The sequence below is a fragment of the Mobula hypostoma genome, chromosome 2 (assembly GCF_963921235.1).
Source record: "Mobula hypostoma chromosome 2, sMobHyp1.1, whole genome shotgun sequence".
NCBI lineage: Eukaryota > Metazoa > Chordata > Chondrichthyes > Myliobatiformes > Myliobatidae > Mobula > Mobula hypostoma.
The window spans coordinates 74875271-74892901 of record NC_086098.1 but is presented as its reverse complement, the minus strand read 5'-3'; the positions used below and the strand labels follow the sequence as shown (position 1 = coordinate 74892901).

The window sequence follows — 17631 nt, the reverse complement described above, 5'->3', positions numbered from 1 at the left end:
CCTCATCCAGGTCGTTAATAAAAATCACGAAAAGTAGAGGTCCCAGAACCGATCCTTGTGGGACACCACTAGTCACAACTCTCCAATCCAAATGTACTCCCTCCTCCACGACCCCCTGCTTTCTGCCGGCAAGCCAATTCTGAATCCACCTGGCCAAACTTCCCTGAATCCCATGCCTTCTGACTTTCTGAATAAGCCTACTGTGTGGATCCTCAGTCGATCTCGCCGTTGGGCTCCATCGAATCACAATCTCCCCTCTGGGTCTTATCCTACAACCGGTTCTCTCCAGCGTCTTCTCTCTTCCTCTCACCCTGAACAAAAAGACCCAGCTCACATTCCAAAGCATCCGTTATCTCTAACCATGACCCAAACACTGCTTCTACAGAAAGACCATTACATTAGCAGTGAAACCTTTCCCAGCATGTTACAGGTAAAATTGACAATGTAACTTGTTTGCTTCTGTATTTTATGCAGAAATGATGTACTATCTTGCTTTTAAATATCCAGATTTAACAAAGTATGAGGTATCGTCCATGGAAGGTGGAAATATTAAGCTTGCATTGGATTATATAGGCTGCATATAAATGTATTATTAAAAAAGTGAAATATTTGGGTTACTATTTGATTAATGCATGAACACAGGTAGCTGTCCAGGTAATCTGCATCATGTTAAATGTTATTTAACTTACTTTAAAGGTGTTTGGTGACGCACAGCCACGTTGATGAATCCCTATTTCCTGCAAAAAATGTAACTAAACATTTAGCTGAAAATAAGAGAACTGTGAGTATAATGCATGGAATAATTTTTAACTTTGTTTGCAATATGCAATTTTATGTTTTCATAAACACTAAGGATAATGTGCAGGTGTTTTTCTGTTTGTGTGCAAGGCACTTTAGCTGCGTGAGTTTCTCTCGAATTGAAAATGCAAACGGATAATGTAACTGAAAGTGGGTGTATTTACCAATTGTGCAGATGCTTTGAAAGTAAAAGTTTTACTCTTGCAATTAGACAAAATGTTGCATGCAAATGCAAATTCACAAGCTTTCCTTTCACTTTCCACTGGATGGGGAGAAAAGGCCATGAGACAGAACAAAGAGCAAAGAACACTACAGCATATTGGGCTATTTTTTAAGCAATCATGGCTTTAGTTGTATAGCACTTGGCTGGGACGCTCAACATTTGGAGGTTTAAAAGAGAAAATGGAGCTTATTTCTTTTATCACTCAAATAGGTCAACTTGAAAAATAGACATGTTCTACTAGCCCATCAGTGTTGGCTGCACTGCCGTAGACATTTTTAACAGCATAGCCTGGATTATCTTTATTTTGACTTCATTCTGCCACTGAAGTTGATAGGGTTGTTAAGGAGGTTTTTGGAGTGTTAACCTTCATTAGTTGGGGAACTAAGTACAAGTGCCATGATGTAATGTTGCAGTGCTCTAAAACTTTGGTTGGATCACAGTTGGAATACTGTGTTCAGTTCTGGTTCCCTCATTGTAGGAAGGAAGTGATGGTGCAGAAGAGTTTTCTCAGCTTTGAAGCGAAGATGAGAGGTGACTCGATAGAGGTGTACAAGATGATAGTCAGACTTTTACTCTGAGTGAGAATGACTAATGTGAGGAGGCATAATTAAGTTAATTGGAGGAATGTGTCGGGGTGTGTCAATTGTAAGATTTTACAGGGTGGTGGGTGCTAGGGGTGGTTGTAGAGGCCGATACATTGGGGTCATTTAAGAAGCTCTTAGATGGACATGTAGATGAAAGAAAAATGGGGGGCTATGTAAGCGGGAAGGTTGGATTGATCTCAGAGTAGGTTAAAAGTTGGCACAACATTATAGGTAACCATAAAGGTTAGACAATCTAACCCCTCCCACTTACACAATTCTCCATTTAAATGCCCCTAATATATCGGCTTCTACTGCCACCCCTTGCCGGGCATTCACATGCACACACCACGCTCTGTGTATTATATATTTAAAAAAACTTAACTCTGACATCCCCTTGTACTTGCCTTCAATCACCTTAAAATTAGGCCCCCTTGTATTAGCCATTTCCGACCTGAGGGAAAAGGTATGTAGCTTGTTCGATGCCTCTTGCTTAACAAATCTGGAGTCTAAAAATGCTTTCAGAAATGGTGACTGTCAGCCCGAAAGAAGGTTGTGAAAAAGTTTTTACTTTTTTTCTTCCCTGATCTTGTGTCGCAGATGCCTGTCAGTGGCCTGGTGACTTTGCAAAGAATGAATTAGGGATGGAATATAAATGTTTGCATATCCACTAGCTCCCAATTGGCTCAAATAAATGGAACCATCCATGCATGTTTCAGTTGAAACCCTTGCCATGTCGAAATGTTCTATTTGAATCTTTGTTCATTCTTGGTATAATATCGGCTCCTCCCCTTCTGTTCAATACCCGTTTAACATTCTCAAAATTGCACGTCAGGATCTAGTACATATGTCTCACATTCCTACTCTTCTCACATTAGGTAATTTTCTTCTTAGCTTTGCATTATTCTAAATTTCTTACATAAATTTTGAATGTTGCTTTTAAGGCTATGTATTGTCACCTATATTGCGGTTGCACCCCCCCCCCCCCCCATTTAGATCCCTGCTTTCCATCACAAGATATGTTCAGTAATTCAAGGATCAAGGATCATTCCTATATTCATCACCACCTGTTTAGGCATTCATATTTGGTTTTTATTGTCAAGATCCCTGAGCTTAGTAATTACATTAGCCTGTTAACTACCAATTATTAGTTAAGTAGGACTTACTGTGTTTTTACCATTTTTAAGTTTAGTGATTTCCGCAAAATATATTCTCTTTGTGGAAATCCAAGGAAGGCCTCAGTTGTGACAAGTACTCATATCACGGGACCCGGGCTTGCAAGGTCGAGACAGTGGAAACCTTCTAGTGAAATGGCTCTTCCACTTCAAAAACTCTCCCACACAGGTTTCCTGTCATTGCCAGATATGGCGGATGCACATTCTCTAATTTTGAAATATTTTAAAATAATATCAACATAGTTTTTTTAAATAGGTTGTAAATGTTATGTTTTTTAATGCAGTTAAATTGTTACATGATATAAATTTTCCAGCATAGATGTATGAAGCCCAAGGACTTCATAGAAAAGACACCGGAGAAAAACAAGAGGCTGCAGAAGAAATTTGAGCAAATGATTCAGGAGCTAGATTTAAAAAGAACACTTGGTGAGTGTTCAGTTTTTTAAAAATAAATTAAGCATTGTTTACATGCTGAAAACTGTTTTGATTTGCTAGCTGTAAGCACAGCCGAATAAGTCTGTCTGTGGCGACCGGTGGAAGTGGTGCATAGAAACGGAGTACATTTTTTGGATTATACCATCAAGTAGAAAGATGTTAAGGACAAAGATGGTCGCATGAGAAACAGTGGAAAAGTCGTAAGGAGTGAGGGTGAGAATGAAAGAAGGAGGGGTCAGTCAAGGTAGAAAAGAGAGAAATTGGGAAAGGAATAGTGAGGGCTAATAACTAGTAAATAGGGTACGGATTGTGATAATTTGGTAACAGCGAACAGCATACAAAAGTGGAGACAAGGAATGCAGCTGTGACAATACCCAAGTTTCAGGAACTTCCCTAATTTTGTAATAGTGTGTACCCAATGGGTAATAGAAAATTGGATTTACTGCTAGACCTGTGGATGATCATTTTATTCAGTTGCCAGGATCTAGACTGTTAATTAAGTCTTCTTGTAGCCACTACTCTGTTATCAAAATGTAGTTTTACTGGTAATCTCCTTAGCTGAGAATGTAAAAGTGTAACAAATTCATTCTCGGGTAGATTAGCTTTGGCTGGTCACCTGGTATGTGCCAGTGTTTAATAAATCACGTGTTATTTGAACAGCAACTCAGTGTGATTTTTCAGTTTGCTCTTACGGAAACTCTTTCGAACAGACATTTTGAGGGAAGTTGAAGGTGATTGAGGATATGAGTGCCAGTGCACTAGCTCAGGTGATGTGAAGTGCAGAGATAAGGAGTGAAAATGAGGATAAGGGAAAGAGTGGAGGGTATTTTGTGTTTCTCTCTTCTGTTTTGAAGCTTTTATGGAGCAGGTGGGTTCGGAGTTATAATCATTTTCTCCTGAAGGAAAGTGTGGGATGGAAGAAATATTAGTAAATACGGTGGAAGAGAAGAGGGAATGAAATTTTGCCCTGGGTAGAAATGGTGCAAATGGCAGAAAAAAAAACTGGACTGCGTGGAGGAAGTTTGGAATTTCTGATTGTTTCTGCTTCTGGAGCCCCGTCACTCCTACTTGGTCACAGGCTACCAATCGTAGCCTGCCAATGTCATCTATCCTGGGCCACTCTTCACATTGTCTCCAGTTGCGGCCCATCTTCTTGGTATATCTTTTCTCTCCCATGGACAATGGCTTAGAGCTTACGTTGGCATTTCTGTAGCTCCGGGTTTTTACTGGATGGTGTTGCTAGCCCTATGCCTAACCCGCCTTTTGCAGCCAGGCTTTGGACTGTCTGTGACTGAGTTAGATAATGGTTTAGCAAGTACAAATAAGGACTGTGGAGTGGCCAGAGCAAGACTGAACCCGAGCTGCCGGGGAGTTGGTCAACGTTATGCTTTGCCTAGGAGAGAGTGAAGAGTAAGTGATGGCTGAAGGGTTTGGCAAACACTGAGCAGATGACAACTGCTGCTGAAATTTGGGTGGAAGTTTTGTAATTGGGTGGGGACTTGTGTAATGATGGGTTATTCTGAGTTCAGTGGAGTTACTTTGAGCAGGTTTGGGTGTGTGCTTCTAGTATGTTGCCGAGTTGGTTGGTATTCTTTGGTTGACGGTGTTCAAAGTAAATTTATTATCAAAGTACACATACCCTGAGATTCATTTTCTTGTGGGCATGCACAGTAAATACAAAGAAACACTAACATTATTAATGACAACTGGTAGCAACTGTGTTTATTTTCGATTAATGGGAATGGGTGGGCTTTCAAGAAATCACAGTCAATGAGCAGGAATAAAATGGTTTGCAATGTGGAGCATATGACAAGCTAAAGAAAATCACTGAAGGAATTTTGAAAGCTATTGCAAGGGTGATGTTGATGAAATAGTTTAATGTTGGTCAACTGGTCATTGGTGTTGCAGTGAGTGAGGAGTTCAGTTTGGTGTAAGCTGGAATTGGCCTTGGCTCGTGTAATTGTCAGAAGAGAACAAGAGTTTTGGTAAATAACAATGAACAGAATGTACATCTTCCTTGTAAGGCCTTTGAGGAACAGAACAGGTAAATGAAGTGGACTTTGAGGCTAGGTAGCATTAGCAAATATGTTTTGCATTACAGCTCAAGGGCATTGGAGTTTGGAGTTCAATTCTAACATCCTTCGTAAGCAAGTGTGTACATTCCTTTCTGTGTGCACGTGGGTTTTCTCTGGGCGCTTCGGTGAGCTCCCACAATCCAAAGATGTACTGGTTAGTAGGTTAATTGGTCAATGTAAATTGTCCTGTGATTCGGCTTGGGCTAAATCAGAGGGTTGCTGGGCTGCACAGCTTGAAGGGCCAGCGGGGCCTTGTATCTCTAAATAACAATAAGCTAAAAGAACAATCCACGTCAGATATCTAGTGTGAAAATAGCCCTGTCAACGGTAGTTATTATTATGAAGGTTGAAGAGTAAAGGGTGAGAAGAGCAAAGTAGAAGGAAGTTAATTGGAGCTGCAGCCGTTAACCTTCCACTCATACGGGAGACTGAGGAAGTGATAGGAGTTGCTGGGAACTAGTCATCCCCAGGTTGCAGGAGGCTGGGTGACTGTTAGGAGAAGAAAGAAATTGGTAGTACCCCTGTGATCGTTCCCCTCAATAAGTATGTCATTTTGGATGCTCTTAATCTGCTAGGGGGAGGGGAAGGTGCTTCGACTGGATCTCTAGCACTGAGTCTGCTGTGACTCAGGGGAGACAAGAGGTTAAGAGGACTACAGTATTGATAAGGAGATTCCATAATCAGAGGAATAGAGATGAGATTCTGTGGCTGTGATAGAGGCAACTGGGTGGTATGTTGCCTCCCATGTGCCAGGGTCAGGGATGTCTTGGATAGAGGCCACAGCATTCTAAAGGGAGAGGGTGAGCAGCCAGAAGTCTTGGTACATATTGGCACCAATGACATAGGTAGGAAAGGAGGTACTGAGGAGAGATTTTAGGGACCTGAAAGCAGGATCTCTCAGGTAGTAACCTGTGTCACAAGTCAGTAAGGGTAAGAATAGGAGCATTTAGCAGATGGCTTCCTCAAAGGAAAATCTTGCCTGACAAATCTGTTGGAATTCTTTGAAGAGTTAACAAGCAGGACAGATGAAGGAGAATCAGTGGATGATGATGCACTTTGACAAAGTTGCACACATAAGGCTGCTTAACAAGTCAAGAACCCGTGGTATTACAAGAAAGATCCTAACATGGATAGAGCATTAGCTGATTGGCAAGAGGCAAAAAGAAGGAATAAAGGGAGCTGCAGGTGACCAATGGTTTTCCATAGTGGTCTGTGTTGGGACCGGTTCTTTTTGTGTTACATGTCAATGATTTGGATGACAGAATTGATGGGTTTGTTGCAAAGTTTGTGGACGATATGAAGATGGGTGGAGGGAACAGGTAGTGTTGGGAGCAGAGAGGCTGCAGAAGACTTGGGCAGATTAGAAGAATGGAAAAAGAAGTGGAATACAGTGTTGGGAAGTGTATGGTCATGCACTTAGGTAGAAGAAGTAAAAATGGAGACTGTTTTCTAAATGGTGAGAAAATTTAAAAATTGGAGGTGCAAATGAACTTGGGAGTCTTGTGCAAAATTCCCTAAAGATAATTTACAAGTAGAGTTGGTGGTAAAGAAGATAAATGCAATGTTAGCATTCATTTCAAGAAGACTAGAGTATAAAAGCAAGGATGTAATGTTGAGGCTAAATAAGGCACTGGTGAGGTCTCACGGAGTATTGTGAGCAGTTTTAGTCCTCTTATTTGAGAAAGGATGTGCTGACATTGGAGCGAGTTCAAAGGTTCACGAAAATGATTCTGGGAATGAAAGGCTTATTATATGCAGAGCATTTGATCACTCTGGGCCTGTACTCACTGGAATTCAGAAGAATGGGGGTGGATCTCATTGAAACCAATTGAATGTTGAAAGGCCTTGATGGTGTTGGTGTGGAAGGGATGTTTCTGATGGTGGAGGAGTCTAGGACCATAGGACACAGCATCAGAATATCCATTTTGAACAGAGCTGAGGGGGAATTTCTTTAGCCAATGAGTGGTAAATTTGTGGAATTCATTGCCACAAGTGGCTGTGATGTAATTGGGTTTATTTTAGGCAAAGTTTGATAGATTCTTGTTTAGGCAGGGTATCAAGGGTTACAAAGTAGGAGATCGGGGCTGAGAGGGAAATGGATCAGCCATGATGAAATGGCGGAGCAGACTCGATGGGCCAAATGGCCTAATTCTACTCCTATATCTTATGGTGTTAAAAGAAGCTACTGTCAGCCATATAAATTCCTAACTTGTAATTTCACTTGAGTTAAGCACTAAAATTTCTATCAACATGCTGTACCATAGTGACACTGAATGGCTGGAGTCTGCCACAGCAGGGAGACCAAAAGCAGTTTCATGCAGCTTTTTGTTTCTCATCATCTATTTAGCAACTTAATTTTACATGACATCTAGCATGAAATTACCTTGTAGCTACAATACTTGCAAGTAATAGTAATGCGGTTAAATGTTGACAAGAACCTTGTGAATGTAATTAACCAATGTAAAAAGATAAAAATTTTGGTCAGGAAATGTCAAATGAATTCAAAATGAAAATGAAAAAAATCCAAAGGTATGGAAGTCTTTTAAAACTTTAAGACAAGAAATTCTCACATAAAATTAATCCAGTAGTAAAAGAATAGTTTAAAATGCCCTGTTATTGAATATTGCAGTATATCTTTGCTTGAGTGTTCTCAATGATGCATAGCCATTTTTGAACGATTTGAGAGATTGATACTATCTCAAGTTACTTTGAAAATGATGCCAGTTTTTAACAAGGTGAATGAGCCAAAATGGGTTGGAGTCGTGTGCCTGTGTTGAGAGGTGAGATTTCTCTGGTTCACAGGATATTGATGGTGACCACGAGAAATGGTGGACTTGAATCCTTTGAAGGGAGGTTGAGTTAATAATTGAATCAGTGGATTATACAGTCTATATGATAATGTACAACATAGCGTTCAGCTTTAATTTCTCTTCAGAAGAGCCTGAATCAAGGTCAGTGAACTATTTTCTCATGGTGTTGTAAACAAATGTTTCTAAATATTCCATGTACACTCAGTAGTCATTTTATTAGGTACACCATTTAATGCAAATATCTAATCATCAATGCAATGCATAAATGTAAGCAGGCATGGTTAAGATGTTTAGGTGTTGTTCAGACCAAACATCAGAATGGGAAGAAGTGGGATCTAAATGATTTTTGCCAAGGTACGACTGTGGTTGCCAGGCAGTGTAGTTTGAGTATTTCAAACTGCTGAGCTCCTGGAATTTTCACACACATCGATCTCTAGAGTTTACAGAAAATGGTCCCTGAGAAACAAAGAAACATCTAGTGAGTGGCAGTTCTGTAGGTGAAACACCTTCTTAATGAGAGGGGTCACAGGAGAATGTCCTGACTGATGCAGGCTGACAGGGAAGCAACAACCACGCGTTACAACAATGGTGTGCAGAAGAGCATCTCTGAATGCACAACACATCAAACCTTGAAATGGATGGGCAACAGCAGCAGAAGATTATGAGCATACACTCAGTGGCCACTTCATTAGATACAGGGCGTAGCTAATAAAGTGGCCACTGAGTGTATAACAAAATGTACCAACTGACTCTTGAATCTTTATGGATCATCAAAAGCTTCAGCAAGGAAAAGAGGTAACCTTAGTTCAGAGTGCGGAATTTCATCTATTATTTCCTATCTGTCCCCATTTAAACTGCCTTTTGTATTTTCAAAGGAGCTGATATGCCGTTGCTTTCATTTGAAGAAGCTGCTAAAATTAAATCGGTTCCCCCGAATCATTTCTGCGAAATGCAAGAAAGATTGAAGGAAATGAAAGAAAAAAGAGAAAACCTTTCACCTACAGGTGAGTTTTCCTTGCATGCAATTTCAAGATTTGAGATATTAATGTGCTCCAACTTAATTTAACATAGATTCAACAAATACTGTTTGCTAATAAAATGCTCGTGGGACGCATGCAAAATATATGAAACTGTTGTGTGGAATTATTGGAGAACAGAAAGTCAGATATAATACTCCATGTAATGTCATTCCACCAAAGATGTGTATACAAGTGAAGGAAACAGCGTTCTTCCCGGGTCAAGGTGCAAAACACAGTACCACCCCACACAACACTTATAGCTATGATAGCACACACAGTCACAAAAAAATATTAGCACAAGTCAGTGAGGGTCATGGCCTGAAGATTGATGGAATGTTGTCTGTTATGGATCCAAACTAGCTGCGAGCAGCTTGCTGCTGGAGTGACCTGTTAGTTGTGCACTTAGCCCTATTTGTGGATGGACCTTGCTAAACTGAAGCTGTGTGGTGCCAGGAGCTTCTGCGTATAATTGGTGGCACATATATGCTCTAGAGCAAGTCATGCTTATGAAACTTCCTTTTACTGGGTGTTTCTGGAAATGCGGCTCGTTAACCCCTCGCTAACAGCCCGTAGGTTCCACAGTGGGATCCCATCTTTCTCTGGCTTCGTACATCTAGGGAGTATGTGATTTTGGTTCTGCCAAATCCATGGTGTTGAGGTGTCTTGCCCACCCAAACCCCAATTTGTATGAATGCTGTGTGAATTACTGCCTCTGTAATAGACTGTCGGCATGAAATAACGGATTGCACATTGCATACAATTGTGTATTTACGAACATTAATTTAACCAAAGAGTTAGTAAAGAAAAGAAAAAAAATAAAAAGGGCCCATTATAATTAAACAGTCAAATGTTCACAGGTTGGAGCTCAAATCTTCCAAAAGCCATATTTCCTGATTCTTGATAGACCTCCATGCTTTGGCTCCATAAATTCGCGTTTTCCCATTGGATCAAATCTTCTGACTGGTGCCCTCCGGCGTCTTCTGTCCATCTCCTGCCAAACAAAGACCAAGACCAACCTTAGTGTCCCTCACATAACCTCTCCCCCAGTATTCTCTGGAACCTTCTCCCCGTTTCACCATCTAAATTGGATGACACATCCCTTTTCTTCAACGATAACCCAAGAAGGCTGAAAGCAGAATGGACTGCTCTTTTACAACTGCTAAAATGAAATACCTACAGCATAGCAGTAAAAATGTGAACCAGGGTGCTGCACTTAAAAGACAGCAGGGAGAGGTTTCACAGGTGGCCAAGTTATGCTCCCAGTTGTACTATCTGCTGATAAAGTGACCCCACCCATTTAAACTGAGGCCATAAAGCAAATATAACAGGCATCTTCTGTCTAATATTAGAAGTTCTGACTTAAGAATTGAATCCCAAACCACATCAGATAAGGAGATATTTAGATCTTGTTCCCAGGCAATTCTAATTTTATCAAAAGAGGCACGCCTCAGAATCACTAACTTATCCCAAACAGCAGATATTAAACCTTTACCCAATGGGTTGATGCAAAGAAACAAGTCCAGAACATTTTTCTCAGGCATCTCAGGAAAGTTTGATATCAAAGGGTTAATGAAATGTCTAATTTAAAGGTATCTAAAGAAATGAGTATTAGGTAATTAAACTTTACAGACAGTTGTTGAAAAGTTGCAAAACGATTATCTATGAAAAGATCTTCAAAGCGCCTAATACCCTTTCTATACCAGTTGCAAAATGTTGAATCCCGCATAGAAGGTAGGAAAAGATGATTGTGTAAAATAGGGCTAGAGAGAGAAAAACTATGAAGACCATTAAATTTTCTGAATTGAGCCCATATTCTTAAAGTATGCCTGATAAGAAGATTAACAATAAGTCTAGCCAAATGACAAGAAAATGCGGAACCAAGAAGTGCGGAAATTGAAAGACCCTTAGTAGAGTTCAACTCCATTGCCACCCATTTTGGGCAGTCAGACTTATTATGGAAGAAAGACCAAAAAATAAGGCAACGAATATTGGCTGCCCAATAACATAAACAAAAATTAGGCAAGGCCATACCACCTTCCTTTTTAGATTTTTGAAGGTGAGCTTTATTAAGGCTAGGGCGTTTACCCTTCCGCAGATAAGACAAAATAATAGAATCTAACCCATCGAAAAAAGCTCGCCATTGTCTTTTGCAGTTCAAGGTCGTACACAGGGCTCATATATCTAAAACTAAATTATCGCAGTTCTACTGTGACATTAGTCCTGTCTGTGATAAGTGTAAAGGGGCTGAGGCTTCCCTTATTCATATGTACTGGGCCTGTCCTAGTCTCGAGAAATTCTGGAGAGAAGTTTTTTCAACCCTATCTCATATTCTTAATTGCCATTTAGAACCTAACCCTCTGGTTGCTCTTTTTGGCACCTTGGGTGAAGTAAATATGCACTTGAGTCCGACTAAATGTGGAACATTATCTTTTGCCTCCCTCTTGGCTAGACGATTGGTCCTTAGGTGGAAAGATGCTGCCCCACCCACTCACGCTCAATGGCTTAGTGATATTATGGCCTGTTTAGACCTCAAAAGATTAACTATTCACTTCTTAATTTGGACATAAAGTTTCATAAGGTGTGGGGACCTTTTCTTGAATATTTTCATAATTCTTCTTTAGGGTAAGTTTATTCTTTTCTTTTGTATGCTACAATCCCTTGCTTTCAGCTTTTTTTTGGTAAGTTATATGGTTTTTTGTTGTGAATTACATTATACTTTTGGTAGTCGGCATTATACTTTTTCCTATATATATTTACAGTTCTCTGGGGTTGAATGCTCTGATTAATTTTTTTTTTCCTTGGCCTAGGTTTTTTTTTTCAGTGGGAGGTTGGGGTGGATACCAATTTTACATAATTCTCTTTTGGGTGCTTTTTCTTATTGTTATGAATTACATATTGGATTTGTTTGTTTTGCACCGTATAAATCTCCATTTTGTTGTTAGGTTTTTTCTCTGTAGTGTCACTGCAGAAAAGCATAAAAAATTAATTAAAAAAAATTAGAAGTTCTTCTTTCTCACTTGTGAATAAGTTTGCAGACCTGATGCAGGGGTAGTTGTGTGCAGAATGCAAACTTGATGGGAGCCCTTCACTTGCTGGCAATTGTGGAAATGAATACTGGCAGATTCACACAGATTCATGTTGTTACTCATCACCTTCGTACCATGGTCATATAGTCTTGCAACCTTTTTCAGCAGGCTGAAGTACATTTATTTTCTGTGGTTATTTGTTGAGTTTTGGCCAAGGAATAGCTGATTGCTTAATTCAGGAAACTGTTTGGAGGCAGTAATCAAATCTGATACAGATTAAATTTTCAATGATCCTCCTGAATCTCAGAGATGGGGCTAAAGTAATTCTCCAAGTGCTGTGTGCATTGCCCACACTCTCTTTGACCCACTACTGCCATGAAGGAGGAACAGAAGCATCAGGACAAAGACCGGCAAACTGGGTGCAGCTTCTTCCCTCAGACCGTGAAACTAATGCCACCACTGAGGTCTCGTCATTAGGAAAGCAAGCTATTTACTGTACTGTGTATCTGTGCTGTTTACCATATGCACTTTGGAGTATATTTTATTAACTTCTTTGTGGTAATATTTTGGTTTATGTGCTGTGTTTGATGTATATTTTGTGGGTGCACCGTGGCCCAGAGGATCTTTGTTTTGTTTGGTTATATATGAGTCAGTGAGCTTAACTTGAATTTGCATACAAGAGATCCCTCTGTTTATATGGAAAGAACTTATGAGCCAGTCCGTATGGAAAGAATAGACTGTTGTATATTGCACAAACATTGGGTCTAATATAACTGTTTATTGTCTTCACACAGCTTCTCAAATGTCACAGTTGACAACATCGGCTTCTCTTGTCTCTCCTTGCCACTTAATTCTTGGGGAATCTCCCACAGCAATATCAAAAGCATTATCTGAAGGCAAGTGGACAAAAATGTATATTATTTAAGCTGCTTGAATTTTAATAATCTTTCTTTTCAACATGCAAAATTTACTCATCTTGTGTACCTGTGAGAGGAAATTGTACGTTTTTCCCCAGTGGAGCCAATTTGATAAAAGATAGAAATCACAAGATTTGCCAGCCTTATTTTGAAACAAATTAAATTGTAGAATGATCTTGTGTGGATGGGGAACACCTGATTTATTTCTGCCTTTCACCAGCCTGCTGTGGTCTCTGCCCTCTGACCCTTTTCCTGTATCTCCTTACTTTTCCCTTCAAATTGGGCAGATGCAGCTCGTCAGCCATGGTTGGCAGTTCATTTAGGAGAAGGAAGGATCTCAAATACTTAAAGAAATCAGGAGGGCTAAAAGACAAGGTGCCTAATCAGACATGGTGAAGGAGAATCATAAGGGATTCTACGGATATATTAAGAGCAAAAGGATTGCGAGGGATAACATTTGTCCTCTGAAAGAACAGAGTGGTAATCCATGCGAGGAGCCAAAAGAGGTGGGAGGTATCTTAAATGTAATGTTTGCATCTGGAGACGTACACAGTCTAGAAAAGCAAGGCCAAATGGCGTCAACTTCATGGACTCTACAGATTACAGACTTTCCTGTGTTGAGGCAAATTAGGGTGGATAAATCCCTAGTGCCTGACAAGGTGTTCCCTCGGACCCAGCAGAAATTGTTTAGATTAGATTCAACTTTATTGCCATTGTGCTGAGTACAGATACAAAGCCAATGAAATGCAATTAGCATCTGACCAGAAGTTCAAAAGAATAGTATTATTTACAAGATAACTGCGAATAAAAATTAATTGCTACAGCATACAAATATAAAAGTACTGAGACAGTCCATTATGGGTGCAATACTGCTTAGCACTGTGATGTGAGGTTCAGCAGAGTCACAGCCTCAGGGAAGAAGCTGTTCCTGTGCCTGCTGGTGCGGGAGCGGATGCTCCTGTAGCGCCTACCAGATGGGAGGAGAGTAAAAAGTCCGTGGTTAGGATGAGATGCACCCTTGATAATGCTTCTCGCCCTGCTCAGGCAGCGTTTATGGTAGATGTTCTCAATAGTGGGCAATTGGGTGCCAATAATCCGCTGGGCAGTTTTCACCACTCTCTGGAGTGCTTTGCAGTCCGATACGGACTATTGCCATACCACACTGAGATGCAGTTGGTGAGTACAGCGGTAAAAATCTGTCAGTATCCTGGGACAGAGGTGAGCTTTCTTGATGCTCCGCAGGAAATAAAGGCGCTGTTGCGCTTTTTTGATCAGGATGGAGGAGTTCAGGGACCAGGTGAGATCTTTGGAAATGTGGACATCAAGAAATTTGAAGCTTGATACACACCCCACTACAGCTCCGTTGATGTAGATGGGGACGTGAGTGTGGTTCCTAGCATGCGTGAAGTCCACAATAACCTCCTTGGTCTTCTGGCTGTTAAGGGCCAGGTTGTTATCGGCACACCACGCAGCCAAGTGCTGGACCTCGTCCCTGTAGGCAGTCTCGTCATCTCCTCTGAACGGGCCAACCACCGTGGTGTCATCTGCGAACTTGATTATGGAGTTAGATCCGTGTACAGGAACGCAGTCATAGGTGAAAAGGGATTACAGAAGGCAGCTCAGCACACAGCCTTGTGGCACGCTGGTATTCAGGGTGAGAATGGAGGAGAAGAGGTTGTCTAACTTAACAGATTGGGGCCTGTTATGCAGTCCTAGATAGGTCTGTAGTCTAGTGTAGTTTTTGTGTTTTTCTTACGTAGTTCAGTGTAGTTTTTGTATTGTTTCATTAGCACCATGGTCCTGGGAAACGTCTCATTCTTCCTATGTTCTGTACCAGCAGTTATGGTTGAAAGGGCAATAAACAGTGACCTGACTTGACTTGTATAGAATGCCGAACTAAATCAATGAACAGCATTGTGACGTGAGAGTTGGGGCTGTCCAGGTGGGTCAGGGCAGAATGAAGTGCCGTGGAGATGGCATCCTCTGTAGACCTGTTGGTGTGATAGGCAAATTGATGGGGGTCCAGGATAGTGGGCAGACAGGATTTCAGATGTGAAATTTAAATCATTCTTGGTGATAGGTGAGGTATCAGAGGATTGGAGGATAGCCAATGTTGTTCTTCTGTTTAAGAAAGGCTATAAAAATAAACCAAGAAATTATAGGATAGTGAGCCTGACCTCAGGTGTTGGAAAGTTATTAGATGGCATACTAAAGGACCAGATATATGAGTACTGTATTTGGATAGACATGGACAGATTAAGGATGGTCAGCATGGCTTCATGTGTGGTAGGTCATGCCTAACCATCAAGGAAGTTACCAGGAATATTGATGAAGGCAAGGCAGTGGATGTTTTCTTAATGGGTCTTAATGGACTTCAGCAAGACATTTGACAAGATCCCACATTGGAGGTTGGTCAAAAAGATTCAGTCGCTTGGCATTCAAGATGAGGTTGGAAATTGGATGAGACATTAACTTTGTGGGAGAAGCTAGAGAGTAGTCATAGAGGGTTGCCTCTCTGACAGGAGGCCTTTGACTAGTGAAATGCTGCAGGGATTAGTACTGGGTCTGTTGATGTTTGTCATCTGTATCAACAATCTGGGTGATTATATGGTTAACTGCACCAGCAAATGTGCAGATGCCACCAAGATTGGGGGTGTAGCGAGGAAGGCTATCAGAGCTTGAAGTGGGTTCCGGACTAACTGGAAAATGGCAGATGGAACTTAATGGTTCATGATGTACCAGATGGATTGAAGGGCCTGTTTCTGTGCTGTTTCTATGACTCTGCGACTCCACGGCCTTAAGAATTTTTCCACTCATGGGGAAGACTGGGAGTAAAGCCCAAGGAAAAGTCTGGAGCCCGAGTTCCTCAGGCAGTCCCTTGAGCTAACGTTGATTGGCAACTCCTGCAATGCCGCTACTGCCAAATTATATAGGTCTCTGCATTTCCTTGGAATTGTTTAGCTGCGTGGAGGGGGATGTTGTACTGTCCTGGATTGTGTGCTGGCTTGGGTATGACAGCTAGGATTCAATATTTATTGTTGACCTTGACCAATAGAGGGCCTCTCCTTCACTTCAAGTATTTGACTTATTGGCTTTGACCATTTAAATATTTGTCCACCATTCCTATTGTGTCAATTTATTTTATTTCTGGATTATTGTCTCCAAAGTTTAATCTGCTGTTCCTGGATTTGTAAGCGTTCAGTTTATGCATGTAAAATAATTGTATTCATCTTGTTAGACCATAATACCATAAGATATAGGAGCAGAATTAGACCTTTGGCCCACCGAGTCCGCTCTGCCATTCCCATTATGGCTGTTCCAGTCTTCTTCTCAGCCCCAATCTCCTGTCTTCTCCCCATATCTCTTCATACCCTGACCAGTCAAGAATCTAACAACCTCTGTCTTAAATATACATACAGACTTGGCCTCCACAGCTGCCTGTGGCAAAGAATTCCACAGATTCACCACTCTCTGGCTGAAGAAATTCCTCCCCATCTCCGTTCTAAAAGGACACCTCCCTATTCTGAGGCTGTGTCCTCTGCTCTTAGACTCTCACATTGTAGGAAATACCCTGCTCCACTACCACTCTATCAAGGCCTTTCACCATTTGATAGGTTTCAATGAGGTCACACCTCATTCTTCTGAATTCTAGTGAATATAGGCCCTGAGCCATCAATCCTGGAATCATTTTCATGAATTTCCTTGGAACCCTCTCCAGTTTTAGCAGATCCTTTGTAAGATAAGGGACCCAAAACTGCTCACAATACTCCAAGTGAGGCCTTACTAGTGCTTTATAAAGCTTCAACATTATATCCTAGCATTTATATTCTAGAGCTCTTGAAATGAATGGCAACATTGTATTTGCCTTCCTCTCCACTGACTCAGCCTGCAAATTAACTTTCAGGGAATCCTGCACAAGGACTCCCAGGTCTTTCTCTCCATTTGGAAAATAATCTACCTTTTCACTTTTTTCTACCAAAGTACATGACCATACACTTCCCAACACTGTATTCCATCTGCCATTTCTTCACCCATTCTCCTAACCTGTCTAAGTCCTAGTGTAGCCTCTGTACTTCCTCAAAACTACCTGCCCCTCCACCTTTCTTCGCATCTTCTGCAAACTTGACCAGAAATCCATCAATCCCATCATCCAAATCATTGACATATAACATAAAGAGAATCAGTCCCAACCAGAAAAGTCTCCTCTTATTCCCACTCTGTCTCCTGCCAATCAGCCACTGCTTTATCCACGCTAGAATCTTTCTTGTAATACCATGGGCTCTTAACTTGTTAAGCAGCCTCATGTGTGGCACCTTGTCAAAGGCCTTCAGAAAATCCAAATACACAACATCAACCGATTCTTCTTTGTCTATCCTGCTTGTTTTTTCCTCAAAAGATTCCAACAGACTTGTCAGGCAAGATTTTCCCTTGAGGAAACCATGCTGACTACAGCATATTGTATCATGTGCTTCCAAGTACCCCGAAACCACATCCTTAACATTCAATTCCATCTGCTGAGCTCAGACTGACTGACCCGTAATTTCCTTTCTTCCACCTCTCTCCCTGCTTGAG

At 41.0% G+C, this 17631-nt stretch overlaps 1 protein-coding gene across 2 annotated transcripts in view; it reads left to right on the top strand.

Annotated features, from left to right (window-relative positions):
* The window catches only part of mcph1 (microcephalin 1), a 292116-nt gene that overhangs the window by 20183 nt on the left and 254302 nt on the right, over positions 1-17631 (top strand). For both annotated transcript variants that reach the window (XM_063038928.1, XM_063038934.1), the window contains exons 5-8: positions 697-781; positions 3092-3203; positions 8973-9101; positions 12937-13038. In XM_063038928.1, coding sequence (XP_062894998.1) covers positions 697-781; positions 3092-3203; positions 8973-9101; positions 12937-13038 — 428 coding nt within the window. The remainder of the gene's footprint in view (positions 1-696; positions 782-3091; positions 3204-8972; positions 9102-12936; positions 13039-17631) is intronic.